Genomic DNA, 23374 nt, shown 5'->3' on the forward strand with positions numbered 1-23374 from the left:
ATTTGTAGTCCCAGCTCTCTACTTGCAGTCTGTGCCCTGAGGGTTGTCACCCTCTCTACTGAAGGACATTTGCAAAACAAGGCCAGACCCATGGAGCTCTGTGAGCTAAGAGGGAACATTGCAAATACATCTCAGGCAGTTGGAGAACGGGGCAGTTTCTCATCTCACCCTGGAAAGATCAGAAAAAGAGTAGTTATGAAAGCATAACTTTGTGGGTTGTGGAAATGACACCTTGACCCCAAATTTCCTCGGGTCCTGCCTTTTCCTGGGTATTACGCTCTCAGAAACTGATGAATGCCAAATGGCTGGAGAGATACTTGACCAACTGTATTTCTCTGTGCTGTGCCATCAGTGTGGGATCTTTGCCTTTTATGTGAGTTTGGGTAAGTTAGCTTTCAGCCACATGGGCAGCGCTTTAACACAGGAGAGCATGGCCAGAGAGCATACCACAGATCATTCCTGACATCTCCCTGGAATTGCTCTGTGGGGCTTTGCAGGGTGTGAGTGGGTAGATGGGAAGAGGCAATGCTTGAAAAATTATCTCAAAAGAGAAAAAGAGAATTCTTAATGGAATAACTGGTTGAAAATCATTTGCTTTTTCTGACAACAGGATCTTTCAACTTCACTTTCACCTACGCAAAATAGATGCAAATTGTTGATAAGTAAAATGTCCCCACATACTCCAAACGGCAGAGTTATTTTAGATGATTTCTCTGTTGTTTCCACATTAGAAGCAGTCATACATGAAGGCAGTGCTAACTTTTGTAATGCAAATTGCTTAAGCCACTCTTCCCCTTGTCTTTCCAGGCTGCAAACAGCAGCGCTCAGCCTGGTTCTATGTGGCATTGGCCCTGGGATTTCTTGTGCTCATTCTGCTGGTCACCATGGCTGTGCTAGCAAAGCAATGTGAGTAAATCCTACCATCAGTTTCATCTCTTCATTATAGGCATGGTTAAACCTCACAAAAAGAGTGATACCAAAAAAACCTTCCCTTAGCGTTGCATCAAAGGTGTCAAGTTATACACAGATACAGGAAAATAATTCTAGTGTTCCAAAGGCAACATTTGCTACCTGACATTTAATATACAGAGCACAGATGAAGAGGAATTGCTGCAGTCTACCTCATCATCAATAGTGCTCAAAGGCTGTAGAGGCAGACTTCAAATCACTAGGATAATCAGAGCATCTGACCTTCCTGAATTACAAGTTAAAAGTTTCATCCATGGTGCTACTTTGAGTCTATTTCTCTTAATTACTTTGTGGGTTTGAACAAATAATTAAAAAAAGGAAAAAAAAAACAGACTTCAGGTTATTTCAATTAATCAGACATCCTGGTACTAGTAATATCACAGCCCAGACCATGTTCTAGCTATTTAAGAACTAGTTCCAGAGAATATATTAATTTATTAAATATTTATTAATAAATATATATTTATTATATATATTAACTTAATTTAATTTCCAGAGAATATATTAATTTCCTAAGAGAAAACAGCCTTGAAAAACTTCAGAAAAAAACCACATACTTCCCCAACAAAAATTCCTACCAAAATATCATTTATTCTTTATACATCCAGCTATCAAATGTGGCATAAACCTATTTTCATTTCCTGTACTCACCATATCTTTCAGCAGCTACACCCTTTGCCAGGCAGTTATACTCACTGAACATACTCACAACTGGGTGTTCATACCCCTCCACATGTGTATACACACACATCTCACAGTCACAGTATAACACTGGATGCAGAGACTGTATTTCCCTGACCCTGTTGTTAATCGTAATCTCTATTTTTATTTCATTTTGTTTCTTCAAGTTTTGGAAGGCAGAGCAGAAAAATCAGAAATTTTGTCCCAGTATGGTCCAAATAGCACTGACAATCACATTTCTTCAGAGAAAACACTCTCGGTGGTGCTCCTGAAATGGCTAATGGAGGAACTGTGTGAAGATGGAGAAGGTGAGGAAAGTTAGTCCTTTCACACTATGAAAGATGTGCTGTGTACACACTTTTGTGGTCTCTGTTCCCATTTCTATGACAGCCTGCAATTTATAGGAAATCACTGGTACTACCCGGGGAGCACGGTGTTCCTCCATAGGAGAAGTGGTAAGTGGATCTAAACTAATATTTTAATGATGTCAGTTTTGCTCTTTTTTGGTATATACAATTTTCAGTACTTTCTTTGACCTTTCTTTCTGTCAAAGGCTGCTGTCAGAAATGTCATCTATCATAGCCTCCCTGTATCCTAGAGAACACTTTCCAGACAATAACTGTTTGCAAAGAGTAGGTGGGATATAAATTTCCTACCCTTTTGCAAGAATCATGCAGGGGAAGACCTTACTGGTCTTTTCACCATGGATCTATTATTTATTAGTAAACATTAATGCATTTCTGAGTGTTGATTTTAATGAGAAAAGAAGATATAGACACTGTTACTTTGAAACATTAAAGGAAGCCAGGACAGAAAATGTGAGGGATGTTCCTCACAGATGCTGTGAGTGAAACAGAGAGTATATCTGGGAATAACAGCATTCACCTTAATTCACTCTAATTCTTTTAATAATTCTAATTCTAATATCACTCAATAAAGCATCTGTAGTTTTCAGTCACCTCATATGTAAAATCTATACACTCTGCATCGTGTCATATAGCATGGTATCTCTTCACAAGGACTGCAAGAGGGAGATGAATGTCTTCGCAGCCCTCTAGGTCCTCCCTGTGCATATCCATCTGGAATATCCATCAGGGAGGTCCTCCCTGTACACATCCACCTGGCATATCCATCAGGGAGGGGGGAGCGAGGAGTTGTGCAGTGGGAACGCACAAGTGCATAGCATCAAGGCAAGGGATTGGGAAGCTGAGAACAGGAGTGACAGAGGAGCCTTCAAACCTCACAACCTTCCGCTGCCAGTGAACCCACGCTTTGGAGTGAAGGTTGACCACTTTTGGACCAGCCAGCCTGGCACGTGAACATAAAATGCTACAGGGCAACTGGAACAAGTAATGGTGTGAGCTATGTTTCCCTCTCTCCATCTACAGAAACATGTGAGCTGTGTCCGCCAGGGTGGCAACTACACAGGGGAAGGTGTTACTACTTCTCTGAGGAGGCTGTAAGCTGGGATGACAGCCAAAGAAACTGTCTAGCTAAGAAATCCCGTCTTCTTGTCATTGAAGATGAAATTGAGATGGTAAGTCTTGCAGCAGCCCTAAAAAATGCACCACAAGCATCTACCTTAGCCAAACATTTCACCAGGTGAACCTCCAAATGCTGCCCAAATATCAGGTGTACACACAGCCAAGCAAGAGCCTTATCAGGTGCAGAGCATCTGACTCCCTATGGACAGGACTTCATTTCAGAGAGGGTCAAGAGAAGAAATAGAGAGAAGCACAAGAGGAGCAAGTGTGGAAACCACCACAGTTTTGACTGGGAAGAGGAAATGCTGGGGCTTCCCACTCATCTCCAATACTTGGCTCTGGGAAGAGAGGTTTGATTTGACTACTGAATGGAAATTCAAACAGTCAAACCTTCATCCCATTTTTCTTTGGAAATGTGTATCAGGGTATGACTAAATGGCAGGTCATGGCTCTTCTGAGAAACTCTTTGTTCTTTGAGGAACAAGACTACCTTAAAGCTTTGTAGTCTGGCTCACTAGAGTGTGAAACATCACTGAGGCCATTTCCAGTTGTCGAAGGTTTTTTTGACAGCTGGCAAGAAGCTAGTTGGTCTGAGCACCAGCCTAAATCAAATCTCTGTGGGTGGTCACTGTGTATAAGCCACTGTAATGGGCTGCTTTGCTGTAACTGGATCCTTGCCCTTTCCCTTCATGTGAGGGACTACATTGAAAGCTGTGTATGGGACAGGACAGGGACCTGAACACAGCAGAAAAACTCTGTTGTTGGATAACATATTTCTGCTTGTTCCACAGGAATTTATAGATAATAAAGAGAAAGATACCAAATATATATGGATTGGGTCAAAGGTGGAAGATGAGAAGAAACAACAAAATTTGCTTGAAGATCCCAGAGTAAAAGAAAACAGGTGATTACTGGTTGCGGGTTTGAAGGGGAAGGTATCTTTGGCAAAAGCAATGGTGTATTACTCTGCATGGAAATATAACTCTGAGCCCAAGCTCTTTTCCCAAAGTATAGATCTAGTCCTGCAGTCTCAGGCACCTATTTTGGGTCTCTTTCACCACCAGTTTAAACAGATCCTGCTGGGCACCTCTGCAAACACATTTGTCCTCTGCCTGCAAGACCAACCACAGCCACAGTTTTTGTGTATATGAATACAAAGGGACATTGTTACACACTTCTCCCATTAAAAATCACCATCACCAAACTCTCAGTGTGTAGACTGTGCATACCACCTCCACTGAATGTGATGTCTGTCACATAGAGTTGGTGCTGGGATTCGTGCAGCTGAAGGGTCCTTCTGCTTCTCACTATTACATTACATTGCAGTTCATCATCATGGCTGCATGCAGAGATTTTTTCACGTTTCTTACACTAATGTTCATGAGAATCAATCCTTCAGTGGCCAGAAGGATTGATTATGGGTGCCCATCCCACCTATGCACGGTTGTAGAGGAACTGTACTTCAACACGTCACTGAATGTGCTTTCCCCAATACCCTGACCCAGTATATTACCAGTATTTTTATCCAGTACTGAATTTAAAGCTGACAAGTCATTATATCCTTCTTGTTCTCTCATCAGCTTAGCTACAAATAGAATTGGGACTGACGAGAACTGTGCTGTTTACAGAAAAAAAAATATGATCCAAACGGACAATTGCCAGACTTTAAAGAAGTGGATCTGTAAGAAAAATGCAACTTTGTTGGCTCTCTAAGCTAAATTGTCAAACAATAGGCAGAGCTTTTCGTCAGGAGACCCGTTTTGCTGACAAAACAACAATTAATCAATGTAAATAATTTTATGAAACTTGTGCAGAAATTTGAATTCTGCCATTCTGTGCTTGCTAAGGCCATGTCTGATAAAATCAGGGAACACAGAAGTTGCCAAGTGTTAGCGTGAAGGTCATGCAACAGGACTGTGAGTCAGCACGTGTGGCTCTGGGAGTGCTGAGCATTCCCATGGACAGACATCAGCAGCAGCTCTCTCTAGGCAAAGACGGGATACGAGATATGTGAGGATGAACACTGTACACGAACTGTATGATATGCAAGAAAGATGCCATCTGTGAGGGCTGAAGACTGTGCTGGAGCCCACTGCTTTTGTATATGGCCCTGAGGCAGACTTTGGTGAGGCACATTTTATTTGGGTTTCAATATTTTGGTGTTTTCTGAAGGGCTGGAAGAAAATGATTTTACTAGACAGCGTCTCATACTTATTCAGAGCCAACCTGCATGGCTGCTGGGTATAGAGGTACTGGACCAAGCACAAAGTGACCCATAACACTTGTGGCTAATAGTCTGATGGCTCCCATCTTCTTCTGATGTTGAACCTTGTGACCTGAAACAAAGCTCTGAGCTAAGGAAGAGATTTGGACCATAAGACAAGATCACAGAGGAACAGTAGCAAGGAAATGAAGATGGTGGCCTGCCTTTCCTCCTACATTTTGTCCCTTTATGTTGTGAATTCTTTGACATGGAACTCTAAGTACTGCCTGAGAGATGCGATGAGATATTGAAGCTAAAGTTTAGTGAAATTAATGACTGTTGATGCAGTCAGTAAATAAGATGCTTGGTCACTCAATTTTCAGGGACACACACTATTTCTGGACCTACAATGAAAAAATGCTAACAGCAATCTGACTTACTGTCTTTTTAAGATTAATATATTTGAAAAAAAATGAAAAAATGTCATGAATAGATTTCAAAGAAGTCACGCAAGTAACTTGTTCCAATTTTTGCAAATACCTTAGTCTAATAAGAGTAACAATTACTCTAGATTTCTAGCTAGCATATGTCTTTAAAATGAGTAACCAGTCAGAGTGCAAATATTTGCACCACTGTTGAAACATTTCCAGTGACTCATGTTCAACAATGAGAGCAAGTAATGTGTAAACATGGAAATTAAAACAACAACAACAAACAACAAACATATAGGGGAAAATGGAAGTGGAGGTGTAATAAAACTGCTTTCCTCCTGTTTGCAAATCATGTACCTCCACTTGGGTATTCACAGGGCCCTGAAGGCACTAATACGCCCTAAGAGTCCTGACAGCTTCTGCTGAGACTCCCACCCAGATCTCCTTCCCATGGGCCCAAGAAGATTATTTAGTCTCAGGCCTGGGGTCAGTCTCTGCTTGGGCTATGCCATAGATGTACTGTCTCCAGTCTTGCCTTCCTGCCTCATTTCTTGGATGGATCTTGAACCTTTGTTGTTATCTTGTCTCCTGGATCCCTCCTTCTAAGAATGTTCTAATTTGTCTCCAGTCCTCTCTTTGTCCCTGCCTGCTGGATGAACCCTACACCCACAGTATAGTCTTGTCTCTAGCCATGTCTCTGGCCCCGTTGCTCCTGACTGGATTCCCTGAGTCAGGATCCTGGACCTGCCTCATCACTTGCTTTGCCTGGGACCATTGAAGGACAGTTATCAGCACCCTGCTCTACCTGCTGTTTTCCGCCCCTATGGGACTGTGCCTGGTTGATGAAAGCATTGCCTGTGCAAGGTTTGTCCTCTGCTCCTGGCTCACCTTGCCTTTGGTATATTCCTATTTACACCAGCTGCTTCTGAACATACCAAGCCCCACAGGTGGCACCTCAGATCTATTGTACAAATCAAGCAATGAATTTTGTATTCTTGCAAACGCTCTTTTCACTATTGGAATGCATAATTTCTGCTCTACAAGTTTTATGTCCCGTAACAATACTGAGGGGCTAGGGGGACCTCTGAATTCCTCTTGTCCATACAAAGATGCTCAGCAGTCCTCTGTCTACCTCAAACACCCACTGAAGTGCCTTGTAAACCCTGTTATGCACAAGTTCACCCAAATGAAAGACATGATTCTTATGGCAGACTGTATCCCATTTATTTGTATATTTCCAGACTCTAAGTGAAGTTGTGTGTGTGAACTTTGTTTTCTTATTACAGCAGCAGTGAGTAGAAAAAGATCTCCTCCTCCAAATGGAGAGGTGAGTTACCAAACCTTAGACAGGTGGCTCTCCTAGAGAAGAGAAAAGCACATCCTTGTTTCTTCTCTGCTGGATACTTGCCACTATTTCTTATAGTCAAAACAACAAGTTGGTTTATTTAATTTAACAAAGACTTGTGCAAGGGAAAAATGAACACAGTCCAATCTGAATATTTTATTGGAGTAAAGAAAACCAACTCTTCCACAGTACGTTTGAGTCTTGTTCACTGATACTGATACACTGACTGTATTAGCCATGAAGCACAGCAGTGGTGTCTGTTCAATAGGGAAGCAAAACAGGGAGACTGCATTTCAATATGCTTCTCTTCAGGTATGCTTTGATTAAAAAATACTAGTATGACATCTGAGTCCTATCTGATAAAATATCAAACACTTCTGATGTGAAAGCTAATATTCAAAAAGCTCAAACTAAACTCTGAATCTCTAGTTTCGTATTCTCAGACAGTGGGGCCAAACAGCTGAGGCATTCTCATACATACAAACTGCTGCCTTGCAAAAGTGTAAAATCTACTTTTCCATGCTTACAGACAGGGTTGCTTAAGCAAAAAAAATATTTTTTTTTACCCTTTCTATTTCAAACAGCGTCTCTTCAAATGCCCCTAAAGTTAACTCTACTACGTTGTGCTTACCACAATAAGACACTGAATTCTTACCTCGTTTCATAGAATCATACAATATTTTTTAGAAAAAGGCACTCCAAGGCCCTTTTGGGGCCAGCTGGGGAGAGTTTCTAAGCTGCCAAGGTTTTAATACAGTTTTATGTGCTTTTACACTGTCTCTGTGTGGTGAACTGTGTGTGGAAAAAAAGACAAACCATAAAATATCGTAACATTAAAATCAAAGGTGCTACTCTAACAAAAAATGCACAGACTGGAATTAAAGACCTTGTTAGCACCAAGAGAGATAAATAAGCCCACTATGGCTTTCAAAATATAAAGCCTTTAGCTCATGTTTACTGTGGAACACATAATTAAAGGCAGCTGCAGTTTCCAAGGTATGTTGATTCATACCTGTACCAGATGTGTGGTGCCCATCTGGAGGGCTGTGGTTAGTGCCTGTAACCTGCGATGAGTAACTAACAGACACACTCACAAGTGAGCTCATGGCATGAAGTACCACTTTTTTACCATGCACGTGACTGCAACTTAGAACAAAAGTTTCATGATATATGCCATAACACCAACAAACTGACACCCTTCCCTCACTTCATGTGGCTCTTAGTGAGTTCTTAGCTGCACCGAAAACAAAGAGAAGACAGAATACAGCAGTATGTGAGCCTTGAAACTCAGAGACCAGGGAAACTACCTACACAAGAAAGGACCCTCCATATTTTAGCAACTCACCTCTCAAACAGCTGTAGACTCACTGAACATTTGAAGACCTCAGAAAACTAACAATATTAAATTAAATTTACAGGCTTCTGCTGACCTGCACAAATAAAAACCTGTTGTGGTGTTAGAATCCATCCATGGACACTGATGTCCAACAGTGCACTTATTTATGGACACGCAAAGATGCTAGGGAGGTAGTAGGCGTGTGTAAGTGAGAGTTTTAAAGGCGAAGAGATCCTCTTTTGAGATACTAACCGCTTGATGCAGTCTATGTTCCATAAGCACAACACGACAGCTTTTCTTAAGATCTTTAAAGCTAAAGATTAAAAAGTGAATGTCACCATCAGCGTTACTGACTTCCTTTCAAACGAAAAAAACAACGTAACTTTCCCCTGCAGAATGTAGTATCAGCAACTAAAGACTCATTTGAAAAACTGTTGTTCTCCTTGTGTTAAAGAAAAAAAAAAAAGAGAGAGGTAAAAAAGAAAAACTCAGTTCATCGTGCATGCAGAGACAGACTTGTTCTACATGGAGAAGAAAAAGCAAGGAAAACGTATGAAATGAACAAGATATTTTTTCTCAATGGAGAAAAAACCATATTATTCCAGGGTACTTAGAGACTACCTTTCTATATGCAAGTCCTGGATTGCTGGATTTTATGGCAAATACTTCTCAAACCATGTTGTGGTTTAACCCTGGTAGGCAGCCAAGCACCAAATAGCTGCTCGCTCACTCTTCCCAGGTGGAATAAGGGAAAGAATCAGAAAAGTAGAAGTGCGAGAACTCATGGGTTTGGAGGAAGAGAGTTTACTAGGTAAAACAAAAGCCATGTATGCAAGCAAAACAAAACAAGGAATTCATTCGCTACTTTCCATTGGTGGGCAGATGTTCAGTCACTTCTGGGAAAGCAGGGCTCATCATGCATAATGGGAAGACAAACACCATCACTCCAAACATCCCCCACCTCCTCCTCCATAATCCCAGCTTTTATTGCTGAGCATAATGTCACATTATATAGAATCTCCCTGCAGCCAGTTTGGGTCAGCTTCTTGTGCACCCCCAGTCTCCTTGCTGGCAGAGCGGCATGACAAGCAGGAGTCCTTGACGTAGCGTAAGCACTGCTCTGCAGCAACTAAAACATTGTTATCAAAATTATTTTCCTCCTAAATCCGAAACAAGGCACCATACCAGCCACTATGAAGACAATTAACTCTATTCCAGCTGAAACCATGACACATGTTGAGCTAATTTCTCTGAAATCAGTGGTGATTTTAACAATACTTATGAAGTATGTTATTCAAACATCCTAGCTATTACTAATGTAATTAAATATTTTTGTAGCGTTTTACCAAAGCCCTTACCTACACTTTAAGCAGTCACTAAATCTTGTGTAATCCCACAGATTTAAAAGAAAAAAAAAGCATTTAATTGTAGTACTTCATTAACCTCACTGTGAGTAAAGTGAGTTCACATCCTGCCCCTTCAGTTCCTAGCATGACAGACATTGGGTACTAACAAAGATGCTAACTGCACCCATTAAGAGTCATAAAGCGCTTTCATTGTAACCCATTGTGCTTATGGTTTCTCCAAAACCTCCTTTAAGAACCAAAATTTTCAATATTTGGACTCTACATGTAGATGGCATTGATGGAGAAAAAAAAAAAAGAACAAAAAAACCCAAGAGAGTACCATTATTCTGTATTTAAAAAGAATGTCTGGGTAAATCAGCTCATTAAAGAAGAATAAGATAAAATGTGGTACAAGAATACCCCTTATCCCTCACAAATTCTATCAAATTTGTAAAATATACCTATAGAATTGTCCTGGTTTCAGGTAGGACAGAGTTAATTTTCCTCCTAGTAGCTGGCAGGGTGCCATGTTTTGGATTAGGATGAGAAGAGCGCTGATAACATGCTGATGTTTTAATTGTTGCAGAGCAGCACTTACACCAAGCCAAGGACTTTTCAGCTTCTCGCTCTGTCCTGCTAGCGAGCAGGCTAGGGATGCAGCAGGAGCTGGGAGGGGACAGACCCAGGACAGCTGACCCCAACTGGCCAAAGGGGTATTCCATACCATCTGACGTCATGCTGAACAATATATAGGGGTGGGGGGGCCGGCTGCTCGGGGATAGGCTGGGATCGGATAGGCTGGATAGGCTGGGCATCGGTCAACGGGTGGTGAGCAATTGCATTGTGCATCACTTATTTCGTACACATTATTACTATTAATACTATTATTATTATTATTATTATTATTATTGTTATTATTTTCCCTGTCTTAATAAACTGTCTTTATCTCAACTCACAGGCTTCACTTTCCCATTTCTCTCCCCCATCCCGGAGAGGGAGGGGGGAGGGTGAGCGAACGGCTGTGTGGTGTTTGGCTGCCAGCCGGGCTAAACCACAACAAGAATGTAAATATATAAATGCTCTGAAAACTTTGCAAGAACAAACTGCATAAAACTCCATGTTTCCCCCCAAATTTACTGTACTGTTTGTATTTCACTATGCTTGTTTCAGCATTTCCACAGAACTACTTCAGCAGAGTTCAGTTAAATGCTTTGTTAAATCTGACATATTTTGAAGAGTTTAAAAAGATTTAAAGATTTAAAGTGTTAGAAAATGAAATGTTTTCTGGGGTGGTGGTGTGAAATGTCATGTTTCATGTAAACCCCAACATTATCTTTAAAGAACTTTTCATACTGAAAACCTGAATATTTTATTTTGCTTCAGTCTGGTGTGACTTTTTTTTTTCATATGGTGCCTGGGCTGAAAAAGACTTAACGGTACAACATTAGCGCACACACCACTGGAATTCAAAAGCTCTGTAAAGATATTTATTAAGTATCTTTTCAGGACTATTGCACGTTACCATACCCTTCAGAGCTAGTTAATTTAAAAACATTGCAGGGAAACAAACAAACAAACAAGTAACGTATAAATTAACACATAGAATATTATGGCTACATTATTATGGCTACAGTAGAGTCCTGTTACTGTGCTTATAAAGAACACATGCAATTAAAAAAGTGTAGTCCAGAAAAATTATGACCATATATAAATTCACATCTAGAAGACACAAGTTTTTAACAATATCTGTACCACAAAATCCTGTTACAGTACAGTCCTACTGTCACAGAAAATAATGAAGGCATAAACAAAACAATTAACAAAAATAGACAATTAAATTTTCATAAAAATACAGTGAAGGCAAAAAATAATTAGAAATAGGACAAAATATAATACTGCAAAAAAAAACTTTTAGTGCAATTTTACACTCTTGATAATGAAAGAAACATAATTATCTTTCCTTCCCTGAAACTACAGTGCACTCTAGTGGCTACTCAAAAAGTTATTCCACTTGCTTCTTTAAGAAATCCCATGTAGTCTGTGGCATACCACATCACAAAAGTCAACTATGCATGCCTGAAGAGGTGGCAGAAGGGCATTGCAATACTGCAGCAGATCCTACACTTCTGCAGAGTAGCATATTTACACTTGAATCAATTGAGCAACACTGATTTCCACCTGATGAGAGGTCACCCCCCTTATTTCCTAACAAAATACATGGACAACCTCTATGGCCAGGGGCATTCTGTACTAGGTATACTGCCAGAGCTGCCTAAAGGAGAGGGAATCTTAGTAAACAAAGTCCATTGTTTCCAGATTTTATTCTGAGCAAGAAGTATTTTGCCCTGTTATACATGAGAATTCCTGATCCTTGTCTAGAAAACCATTACAAATAGTCCCTCCATGAAAACAAGCTGATTTGCTTCCTCTAGTTCAATGTCACTTCCCATCTTCAGTTTACCTTGTAGACATGAACGGACAGAGTTCAGTGGGATTGTGCCCTCATTCTGTTTAGACTGATAGCCATTCAACAGCACTGTATGTTGCTATTGAAAATGATATGCACACAGAACAAAACACTGATTGTCTATCCAGAAATTGACCACTTGTTTAGATTCCTCAAACTCAGATAGGCACAAGACATGAGGAAATCATGAAGGCACATCCTTTACTATTAATTCTCTTATTCTCAAGATTTTCCCATTTGCACTAGGGATATTTCTAATTTTACTATATTAATACTTGGACCCTTACTTTTGCAGTTTGAACTTTTCCTCCCCATTTGTACAAATCCTCAGATAAATTAATACTCTAACTTTTTTCTCTCTCTCTCTCTTTTTTTTTTTTCCGCTAAGATGGGTGCTGCAGGAAGGAGAGCTTCAGGAAAGCAGCTATACGAATTTCAATATTACTACCAAGCAAATTAAACAAAATTAATGCAAAATAACAATTACAACAAACAATGAATGCAATGCAGAGACACACAAGAGGCACCCCATCAAACTGGGAGAATAAAGTCCACAATGCTCATGTCTAAAACCAAAGTGCTCATTTCTGGATCACCCTGTATCTGGGAGACACAGAAACCTTTAGGCAGAGCCACTTCACTTTGTATAACACCATGCCTATACACAGAGCTTGGATAAGGGAAAAGCAGAACAAATACCTCCAATGACACACCAAAAAGAAAAGAACAGCTGCTTAGGATCCTACAAGACAAGAAATCATGGAAGAAATACTGATGACACAAAAGAAACTACAGGCTGAGCAGTAGCTTAGTAGCTAGAAAAATGGGGCAAGAAAATTTATCAAGACCCTGAGAAAAGACATTGAAATGACATTGTGAAAAAACAGAAGCCTGCTCCATGGGCAGAAAGTCCCGGCTACGACAAAACACGTTCACTTCCAGGCAAGAGCTGAAATGCATTCCCAGGTCCCAAAGTATACATATATACTGTGCAGATATATCAGAGCTCTAGGTGTCAGAGGTGGTGACTTCGCCCACCATTGTCACACTAAGCTAGTACTCAAGCTACAGACCCACTTCCTGGTTAAATAACATCCAGAGGCCGAGACTCCTTTTGACTCAAGGTAGGCGCAGTTTCCAGAGCCTTTTACTTCAATCCTGGAAGGGAAAATGAAAGATACTATTACTTTGACAGCCAGAATCAAATAATTCAACAGAGAAGAGAGAACTAAAGGGATTACGAATTCTTTTCATGTAACACCTGATTTACTACAGACAAGGCATGGCATGAAGATGATACCTTGCTCTTTGAAGAAAATGCCACAGGTATCATCTTCTTTTGTGGGGTCTGGCCCCCAGAATACAAAAGCTAGGGCTAGCAGTATTCCTGCATCTTGTCTAGTGGTTGCTTAACGTGAAATACATCCCTAGAGCAAATAATGGAATTTAAATTTACCCTTCTGAAAGACCCCGTGCTATCAAAGACTGGCTCCACCTTTGACTCCCTTGGCATTCTATACAGCTAAAAAGTTCCAAGAGAAGCTGTGAAACAAATACTTTTTTCATTTTCCTCTTCTTCAGAATTGAACAAGGCACTATGGTTAAGGGGCTGGTGGGAAATAGGAAATGAATCTCCATTTCCGCACCACAGGTGTGGAAGAGGTAAGGGCCTCCTTCACCAACGGTGTGTTAAAATAAAATGTAATAGTGTTCAGTGAGTTGGCTAACCAAACTGATACATTCCCTGGAAAAGACAAAGGACAAATTCCCCCTAGTGCTAACATGACTCTGACAGTACATATGCTTAGACATCAAGGCGCTCACTCTTTTAAAGACAGAAGGAACGGTTTTAGGCATGCACAGAGGCAAAAGTCTAAGAATGCAAAGAACTTCAACACTGAACATAAAAACAACAGTGGATGTTTCTGTCACAGGCAGGGGTAAGCAAGAGTGGGAAGGACTGCAGTTTCCAACTTAAGATGCCTACATTCTGCTTACATCTCCTATTAAATGTGTAAGATCTTTGTCAGATCAAGCTTGCAAGTCTCAGGGAGGAACAGGATATAGTTACGCATAACTAGTGATGTCAAAAACTTTAAAAAGTGAAAAATCTAAATACTCAATGTTATTTCAGACTCCTGAAATCTCAGTGTCTATCACTGTCATTGGTTATTCTACAGACTCCTGCCAGCAGCTGCCCCAGCATGAGATGCAGGACTCTCTGAAATGATGGACCAGCCATTGGTGGGAGGAGCAAAGTACCCCCACACTTGATGCCTGTGAGAGAACATAGGGCAGGTACCACAGAGTAGCTCCTACAACACAAATTCACAGCTTCTCCTTCCCCTCTGGCAGCCTTTTTTTTTTTGTGTAGGCATATGCCATAAAAGGTATGAAAATATCTTACAAGCCTCTCAAATACCTTTCATATAAGCCTCTTGCATTGCTTTTTCAAACTGTATTTTATGATGAGGAATTCAGGTTATTGGAATCTTTCATCCCTTTCCCCATTACTTCAGTATCTTGGTGGTCTCAAGATTTAACTTTCACTTTGCTATACTGTTTGTTACCATGACCTCCCTTCTCATTTTGCTTCTGAATCAGGTGTTACAGATTTATCTCCTAATTTTCATCATCAGTTTTACTCGTACTATGTGAAATCTGCATTGTATTCCTTGCTGTTTCCATTGCCATCTGGACAGCATCATTACAGGTATTTCTTTCAAGTCACTAGCTGCATCTGTATGTTATCCTACCTTGGTCCTCTATAATCTAGTATCACTAGCAAAAAACAACAGCATTGACTTACAGCTTGTTATCTAATGTGCTCCCATTTACCCAAAAGAATTCTTCATTTATTTTATAGAGTCCAATCCACGGGTCTTGCTTTGTTATCTTCACCATAAAACTCTGCAGGAATAAACCCATGAGAGAAGTTTTGCATGTTCCATACAGTTTCCAAAATATGAAGTCTTTGATGCAAGGCTTGAAAGCAAAGCAATGATCTTGCCTTTCTCTCAAAAGGAACAGTATTAAGGACTAAATCTACAGGGTACTACAGCATCTGGATCTTGTGTGACTCACCTTACTGAAAGAGAACTTACAACTTGAACAGAAATAAACAGACTAATTTTAAGATTATCCCTGCAGCACTCAGATACTGTAGCAGTAGAAATGCCAACTACAAGAATCCAAGTATACTGCTGAATATTAAGAACTACTGTGGAACTGCATTTACTCTTTCTCCACAAGAAACTCTTCAAAGAACAATGAACACCTTTGCAGATAATGCATTTCTCCATCACTGGTAGTCTTCATCATATTGAATTTTTATTACCAAGTAGCAAGAATTTGTGATAGACATTTTAGAGAGAGATGAGTGAGGGTAGAATCTTGCCACAGTACATACAACAGGATTGTCATCTGCACCCAGTATACCCATTAAACGGGTATCTGTGATGTGATCTATTGACCTAGGGAGAGACTGTTTTAAAACAGCAAATGCTATCAAGGTCTATTAACAGATATGGGAGTACATATTGTCCTAGGTCTTTTTACTAGTATGATACAGAAAAGGATGCTCTAAACTGCGGTTAGAATAATTATCTCCTAACACCAAAAGTCAAGACTAACACATCTATCAACTTGTCTGTCAATCTATCTTGCTACGAGAGAACAGTTTTCGTCTAATTAAAGTTACCTAAGATACAATGATGTTTACACTGACAGTTGCCTTCAGTGTGAGTATTTATGGCTGTGAGCAGCATAAAATTTAACTCAGATAAGCCTTGGGGATGTTCTAATATATCAACTGTTCTAACATATCAACTGCTAGAACTGATGTTTGCTGTTTGCAGGGAGAGAGGTACGCAGCTTTCTGCTTGCTGTGACTTGTCACAGCCTTTGCATCAGAATTAAAACTGTTCAGCTTACAAGGCTGGAAAACTCATGGGTATATTGTGCAGTATCCTAGAAGTGAGAGGGAGTGAAACCAGGATCCCTGCTTTGTTCTCTTACCAGTTCCTGAAGATTTTCGATCACAAGGAGGGAAGCATTGTGCAATGAGCAGAAGTTCTGACTAGAGTTCCAGCTGGCTTCACTCTCTGAGAGGTAGTAGCATTTCTTCTGGAAATATAGCCAATCTGATGGACAGAGTTCCAGGGACGGACAAGCAGGAATATCTTTGTCTGAAGAACGGTTTACTGCGAAAAGACAGAAACCTATTTCTTCCAAATGGAAAAGGTTTCTAGAGCTTTCCAGCTTGCTTTGTGGCTGCACCATCTAATTCATCTCAGTCTAACCACAATATCATTATCTCTGCCCAGCAGAAATATTTATTGCAAACTAATTATGTACTTTAGCTCCCGCTAACAAATCTTTGAAGTGATGATCAGGGCAAGTCGGTTGAAGTAACTGGGAAGGTAATAACTATGTATGCTTTAGGCACTCATCTACAACTTAAATGTTTCTGACAGTTAAGGCTTTTGCGAGTGTTGCTTTCTTGTACTGAATCAATAGCTTTGTTTATTATAGTGTTAACGATTACAGAGTGGTTGCAAAAGACCATCTTCCATTTGTTTTCCCAAGCTTGGATTATGATCAACAGCAAGGTTATACAATTGAATGTCAGAAGCACACTCAGACTAATCTGAGCACTAACTATTGGAGTTATTTCCCCAGTATCTGACCACAGTTTTAAACAGCAAGGCATGAGACATCTATTTAGCTTTGAAACAAGGTAAGGTCTGAACAACCCTCTTGTGAGGTCCCGGGGACTTCTGACCATACAAAACTCTGGTAATTTCTAAGGCTAGTTATATGTTCTTTGTCAGTAACTTACACAAAGTGTATACGCTTACCAAAGTGAATACACAAAATCAAAATGACAGCAGCAACGAGGATTCCAGCAACACCTCGCCAGAACCAGATATTTGAGAACACACCTGAAAAAAAAAAAAAAAAAAAAGAAATAAGAGGAATTTTAAAAAATATACGGAGTTGGAAGAGGAGTAGAGCCCAGCATGCACGGCGCCGTTCCAGAGGCCACTCTCTGAGGAAAAGAGGCGAGGACAGCGGCCCGGGTGGGCGCCGCGGCCCGATCCCCGCCTGCCCGCGCCCAGGCCGGCCCCAGGCCCCCCGCAGGCCCTGGGAGCCGGGCGGACGCCATCTCGCCGCAGGCCGCCGCCGTGCCCCGGCCGCGGGAGTTTCCAGCAGCCCGACGGCTCCCGGGACACCGGCGCTGCCCCGGGACACCGCGGCTCCCCGCTTCCCGCCCGGCCGCAGCCAAGGCGACAGCCGCCGCCGAGGTCCCTCGCCCCCTGCACCTCCAGCCTTGCGGGGCGCCGTCCTCCGCTCCGGGGAGCTGCCAGCCCCGGGGCGCCCCATGGGTGCGGAGCTCCTGCCCCGCCGCGGGAGGAGATGACGGGGCCGGAACGGGCGGAGAGACCGGCGCCGGGGGCGGCCGGGGGAGGCCAGGGGAGGCCCGGGACACGGCCTCGCCGGCCCGGTGCAAGGGCTGGACGTGGGGCCGCAGTCTGGCTTGTAAGACAGGGCTGTACGTACCAGGAGGGCTGCCGCTCTGTACAAGTATTTCGTCCGGTGTGTTACGCACGGTAACTGCTTTACTCGCGACAGATCCTGGCTGGATGGCATGGTCAAATGTCCAGGGGAATGCAGCTCTCCGTGCAAGGCTGATGAAGTGCACACCTAGTGCTGTTTTGTCCAAAGCATGCAGCCATCTGTACCCACGCAGAAAACCTTAAATAGAAAACCATGAACATGGAGGGTTACATGTTACGCTTTCACTGTGACCTCCAATTCCTTTTATTTGTCAAGAATAGTTGAGCAGCTTTGAGGGTAGCCAGTTGCTGAAAATTATCTCCAGGTGCTTATATTTGCAGATAATAAAGACCCATATAAACTTTATGCTTCTATACGTATTAAATGACCTACGGTCGACTTTATCTTTTGACTGTGGCAGCGGTTCATTTAGGCAATGCGCTGGGAGAGCTGGACGTGCCAGTACTCCTGGGATGACACTTGAGAAGGGACAGGCAAAAGGGTGAAAAGGAATAAAAAAGGTGTGTGAAAACAATACTTAAAATATGTTGGCTTTGGGGAATTTAGGGAACCAAAGATTCCCAGAAGAGGGGGAAGGGGAGGTGGAAAAAGTAATGGATCCAGAATGCTCAGGATGTATATGCTTTTAGGTTTGTATACTTTTTTAGGTTTGGGGAGAACTGAACCCAGAGGAGCAGAGAATGAGAGGAAGATATGTAATTAGGATGGCAAGAAGGGTCAGTACCTGTTTCATATTGAACAAGTTTTGCATAAAAGGAGACAGTGAAATACTAGTGTATGCACAGCTATTTGTGCATCTCTTTCTAAGAACAAGTTTCTCAACATTTACTCATTCTTCTACTTTAGGCTGTTTAATGATAAAAGTTGCCAAGCGCCTCATGACTTAAGCAAAACAAAGCAAATCTGAGAACATAAACAACCCTGGACACTGGACCATCCGCTTTCCTACAACCTGATAGTGCACTACCTGGTTTTAGTCTTAAGAATGAAATGTCTCTTAAGTGGCTCGCTCTCTTTTCATTCAGATCTGCCTGCTACTGTGGTCAAAAATAGTTTACTGTGGCTTATAACCACAGAGAAGTCACAGGTATCCATTTCACACTTACTCACCCACTGCTATTATTGACATTTTCAGGTCATTCTCCGGGTTGACAAAGAAACTGAGAATTTACATCTTCCGTTGTGAATCATTTTATGCTTCAAAATGGCTGTCCTTGTTACCCTAGATGCTTCCTTTACATAATTGAGACACTTGACTTCTAGTTTCACAGATCAATTTGGCTAATACACCTCCAGACCGAAGAGTAAGCAGCCTGCTGCTGTTACTGAGGAAGTGTGGTTTTCAAGGCTCTCCACATGAGCTAAAGGCTTCGGAGGGGGACAGTTGCTGCTGAACTACAGACAGACGAGTTGAGTGTTTGCAGTGAGTGCTCAGGATGATCTTGGAGGAGAAGGGGAATTTATCCTTGTACCAGAGCAGAATGCAGTGCATAGGCTGAGTGCAAGACAGACACTTGTCAAACCCACTCTCAGCTGCTAATATTTAGGGCAGCTTTCAGCTCTCCTTTCTAGCACCTTACTGGCTCAAAGCATATGGGTTTCTGTGAAGGTAGGCCTGCAAATTCCTCTGCAATGGTAACTTCCACAGACATCACTGGGGGCTGTTGAGTTGTCAAGGATAGCTGTTCAGAAAAGGGAAGTGTTTATTTTTGCAGGAAAAAAAGTCTCCCATTAGGCGTTGTAATGGCCATGTATTTACTTAGCTGTGTATTTTGTTTCATGAAATGTTCCCACATTTTATAAAATGAAGATTGAAAAAGAAGATAAGAATTTGATAAAGGCAAAAGGCAAACATACCCTCCAGACAGAATCACAGGGAGAAAATGCAAACATTCTAACCGAAAATGTGTCATTTTCTAAGCAAATTATTTTCTCAGAAAAACAACTTGGCCCCTTCAATGCTAGGAGTCTCATGGGATTGACTCAAAATGTTTGATGGATTCTGTGATGCCACCTCCTGCTTACTGCTGTAACAAATAAACTGTGATTACCTATTCTCACTCATTAACATGCTACCTCTAACTTTTCAATTATGCAGGGAGAAATCACTTCAGAACAAAAATTTGGGGGATAGAGTGTTTGCATTAGAAATATCTGCACTGTGGTCACAACAGCGTACTGCAGGGATGCCCTAGTTTGACTGGAACTAAATAGCTCGCATGCTAGCAGCAATTTAGCTGTGATTGCACAGCTAGGCCGGGGGAACTAATTTGTCCTGCTCTTGGTTGATTTTGTCAGCCCATCTCTATCTTCCTCCACAGTCAATGGAAGAACTGCCAGTGAGTTAAAAATCTTCAGTCAGCCCTAAACAAGGGCTATACCCTAAACAAGATGTTAATTTTGGGGGTGCTGTTGAAACTGTAGTAAACTCTACATATAACATTTGAAAAGTGTTAATTTTTTAGGATCAAAGGGTTTATTAGAAAAGTAGCTAAATGAATGTGTGTTGTGTTACTTTTTAAGTTTTTTGAAGCTAGCAACCATCCACAGATCCACAGATCAGTACCTCTCATGCAGCAAAAAGCATGGCTTATTTGTAATGCTTTGACTGTAGTCCCCAGAAGCCTCCTGATCTCAGCATGTCACTGTATGATAGGAGTCCGGTAGATGAGAAGGAGGAAGGTACTGGAGGATTTGGGTTTTGCTTACTATTACTAAAGTTTTCTTTGTGTAAGTCCTATGTTCAGCTGAACAAAAAGACATTTATTTCTTTCTGTTAATAGTTATAACAGTAATCTTTTTGTTTGTTTGTTTGTTTGTTTTGATATTTTAGTGCCTATTATTTTTGAGGTGATACATTTTTCAGGATAATATCAAGAGGTTCCTGCAGTTCCCAAAGTGAAATCCTTAGACTGGAGAGAGAGATACACATGCGTATCTTTAAGCTGTGAATATTTCTCTTGTGTAATACGACATGAGTCAGACAAGTAAATGTTAACACAGAAAATATCCATGTTTTAGACAACAGTATAAAAGAAAGAGATGAAGGAAGAATGTAGCAGAAATAATGTTAAGGGCCTTACGGGACATCAGGCGTGTGTAGTAGTTTTGAACATTTTAAAAGTTCCTATACTTTAGAAGGTATTTAACAGAGGTATTAGAAGGTTGTATTTACTGGAGAAGGTAAGAAGTAGTACTTGAGGAGCACTAAGCATGTTATGAAGCGCAGGACTGAGAATGTTGCAGCTAGGTCTTTTACATCAAAAAGGCCAGTCATTCAGCAGTCTTGCAAAACATTATTTGGAATGTTTTGGAATAGGATACATAAGAGAAAGGAATCCAGATATGTTATTAGCTGTGTTTGCATTTTTGGTGAGACTAGTATTCACCAGGATTGTTGTTTACTTGTCTGCAGCACTTGTGTGTTAGAATTTTGTAGAAGACATAGCCTCTGTCTTTAAGAACTGACAATATTAACACTGGGAATGACCCGAAGGAGGACAGAAATAAGTAGGGAGGGTTGAAGTACAGAAGAGGAAGCACCACAGCAATATAGTTACATGAACGCAATTAACAATATTAAGGTTAATAAAACAAATAAAAATAGAACAATAGGTGTGACAGGGAGATTATGGTAGAAACCTCAGATGACCTAAAACATCAGACTTCCTCTTTGTCATTATCTACAGAAGCTGATAGACTGGATATCAGTAATGATTAGTAGCTGTATTTCCTGTCAATGTTATCTTTCAGGAAAGTTCAGAATTTCTTTATAGATAATGTGATTCATCACAGAGCAAACACAGCATTTAACACCTTGAAAAGTCACTTACCATTTGAAGCCTTTGCAACCACAAACTGTGAAAGGTTCCAGTGTTGTGAATCATAGATTTTGCCAGTTGAGGTTGGTGTCATCATGTCCCCTGCATGGATAACCATGTTAGAAGTTTCTCCCCAATACGTCTGCAGGCTATGCATCTGCACCAGGAAGTTCTTAGGGGCCAGCACGTGAGACCATGCAGCTACACCATCAGCCAGAGTCCTCCATTGCTTCAGGTCCACTCACAACCAAAGAGGAGAGAAAAGAAGTGTGTGTAGTGCTCACCTGTGGCTTTTTAAAGTGGTGAGTCATTCTGACAGGGGCTTGACAGAGCTACTCAATTCAGTTTCCTGTTCAGCATCCTGTTCATTGGTGTTGTGGTTGCAGCTGGTAGATCTGTGCACCTTCCTTCACAGGAATGAATAATCTCTTGCCTGCTTGTCAAGGTCTCTTTTCCTATCCCTTATCAGTTTAACAGCTTTTCTTCCCCACATTGCCTGCTGTAGCAAAGGTACTGTAGCAAGAAGTAGTGTCCTCCTTGGGACCAAAGCAAAGGAAGGAAGATTTACATGAAGTGCTGAGTAAGAGAGCTGCATAGGGTAGTGAGTCTGTAGAGAGATCAGACCATTTCATGATCTGATGAGTATGTAGCCTTAAGTTGAAGAAAACAAGGAACCCATATGCCGTTGATTTCTATAAGCATGGTGATATGTTCAGTGTTGTTCTTTACCATGTTCTTTGTACATCCTTTGTACAGCCTGTTTGCTGTTTTGACAACAGATCTACCTAATGCATAAACTTCCTTTATTTTTTATTTTTTAACATAAAATGTCACAATTCACATGTCTTGTTTAGGCCTCTGCATTTCTTCACTGTCAGCTCAAGTCCTTAATCACCTAAATAATCCATGGTACCCTGAAAATTTTGCTGTGTCAATACTTCCTTCTTCCACCCCAGATTATATTAAATTAATATTAAATATTTTAGCAACATAAGCAGGTTAGGTCTGCATTAGATATATTAAGTAACATAAAGTAATGGTTATTACATAAATATTTAAAATCAGAGTGAGATGGGAAAAATAACAAGTGTGCATGGCATATGAAAGTAATACTTTACCTGTTTCTGTTTAAAATACTTGTGTTTAATAAGAGTGAGATGGAAAAATATGCTACCAGTGGTTTGGAAACCAGGCATAGCTATAAAACCAGAATATCTGTTTCTTTCACATCAGTTCCTGGACAAGACTCTGTATACTAAATACCAATAGCAACAGGTAATTTTGCCAGGAAAAGACTGTGGTCTAAGTAGAAAAGTTCAGCATAAGACCAGAGAGAGAAATGATTGTTTTCCGTATTTTATGGGTGAGAATCAATGTGCAGAGCTGAAGTCCTCATGGCTACATAGTGAATCTATAGGCGGGAGAAAGGAAGGAGAAGACTCAGTTGTGTGCATCATCCTTCCTGTCACAAGATTAATTTAAAAAAATAGATATCTGCATGAAAAGGAAATGGTAGAGCAAGTTGTTCAAAACAATTTTGCTATTGAAAGGACTGTGATCTCATGGTCTGCAAGTAACTTGAATACTTCTTCCTTTCAACTTAAAAATCCACTCTAATGATACTTAAAAGTTATTGGGTTAGGATATTAAACAAATATATCCCAGATTTTAATGCAAGAATGAGGCCAAGAAAATCAGAAGATTTTTGAGC

At 40.9% G+C, this 23374-nt stretch overlaps 1 protein-coding gene across 3 annotated transcripts; it reads right to left on the reverse strand.

The window, feature by feature from the left end:
• Positions 1–11260: 11260 nt before the first annotated feature.
• LOC118247610 (C-type lectin domain family 2 member L-like) lies at positions 11261–23074 on the reverse strand. 3 transcript variants are annotated; one of them, XM_050711539.1, is made up of 8 exons: positions 22782–23074; positions 21948–22199; positions 21676–21765; positions 17825–18019; positions 17122–17205; positions 16280–16464; positions 15072–15172; positions 11261–13420 (listed from the first exon to the last, which is right to left on the reverse strand). In XM_050711539.1, the coding sequence occupies exons 3-8, from the start codon at positions 21758–21760 to the stop codon at positions 13306–13308; spliced, it is 765 nt and encodes a 254-aa protein (XP_050567496.1). In that variant the 5' UTR covers positions 21761–21765; positions 21948–22199; positions 22782–23074; the 3' UTR covers positions 11261–13305. The 3 variants fall into 3 exon arrangements, with proteins under 3 accessions (XP_050567496.1, XP_050567493.1, XP_050567500.1); XM_050711536.1 differs by lacking the exon at positions 22782–23074 and having other exon boundaries at positions 21676–21964; XM_050711543.1 differs by lacking the exons at positions 15072–15172; positions 22782–23074 and having other exon boundaries at positions 21676–21964.
• Between the last annotated feature and the right edge of the window lie 300 nt (positions 23075–23374).

Source organism: Cygnus atratus, chromosome 1 (genome assembly GCF_013377495.2).
Source record: "Cygnus atratus isolate AKBS03 ecotype Queensland, Australia chromosome 1, CAtr_DNAZoo_HiC_assembly, whole genome shotgun sequence".
Classification (NCBI taxonomy): domain Eukaryota; kingdom Metazoa; phylum Chordata; class Aves; order Anseriformes; family Anatidae; genus Cygnus; species Cygnus atratus.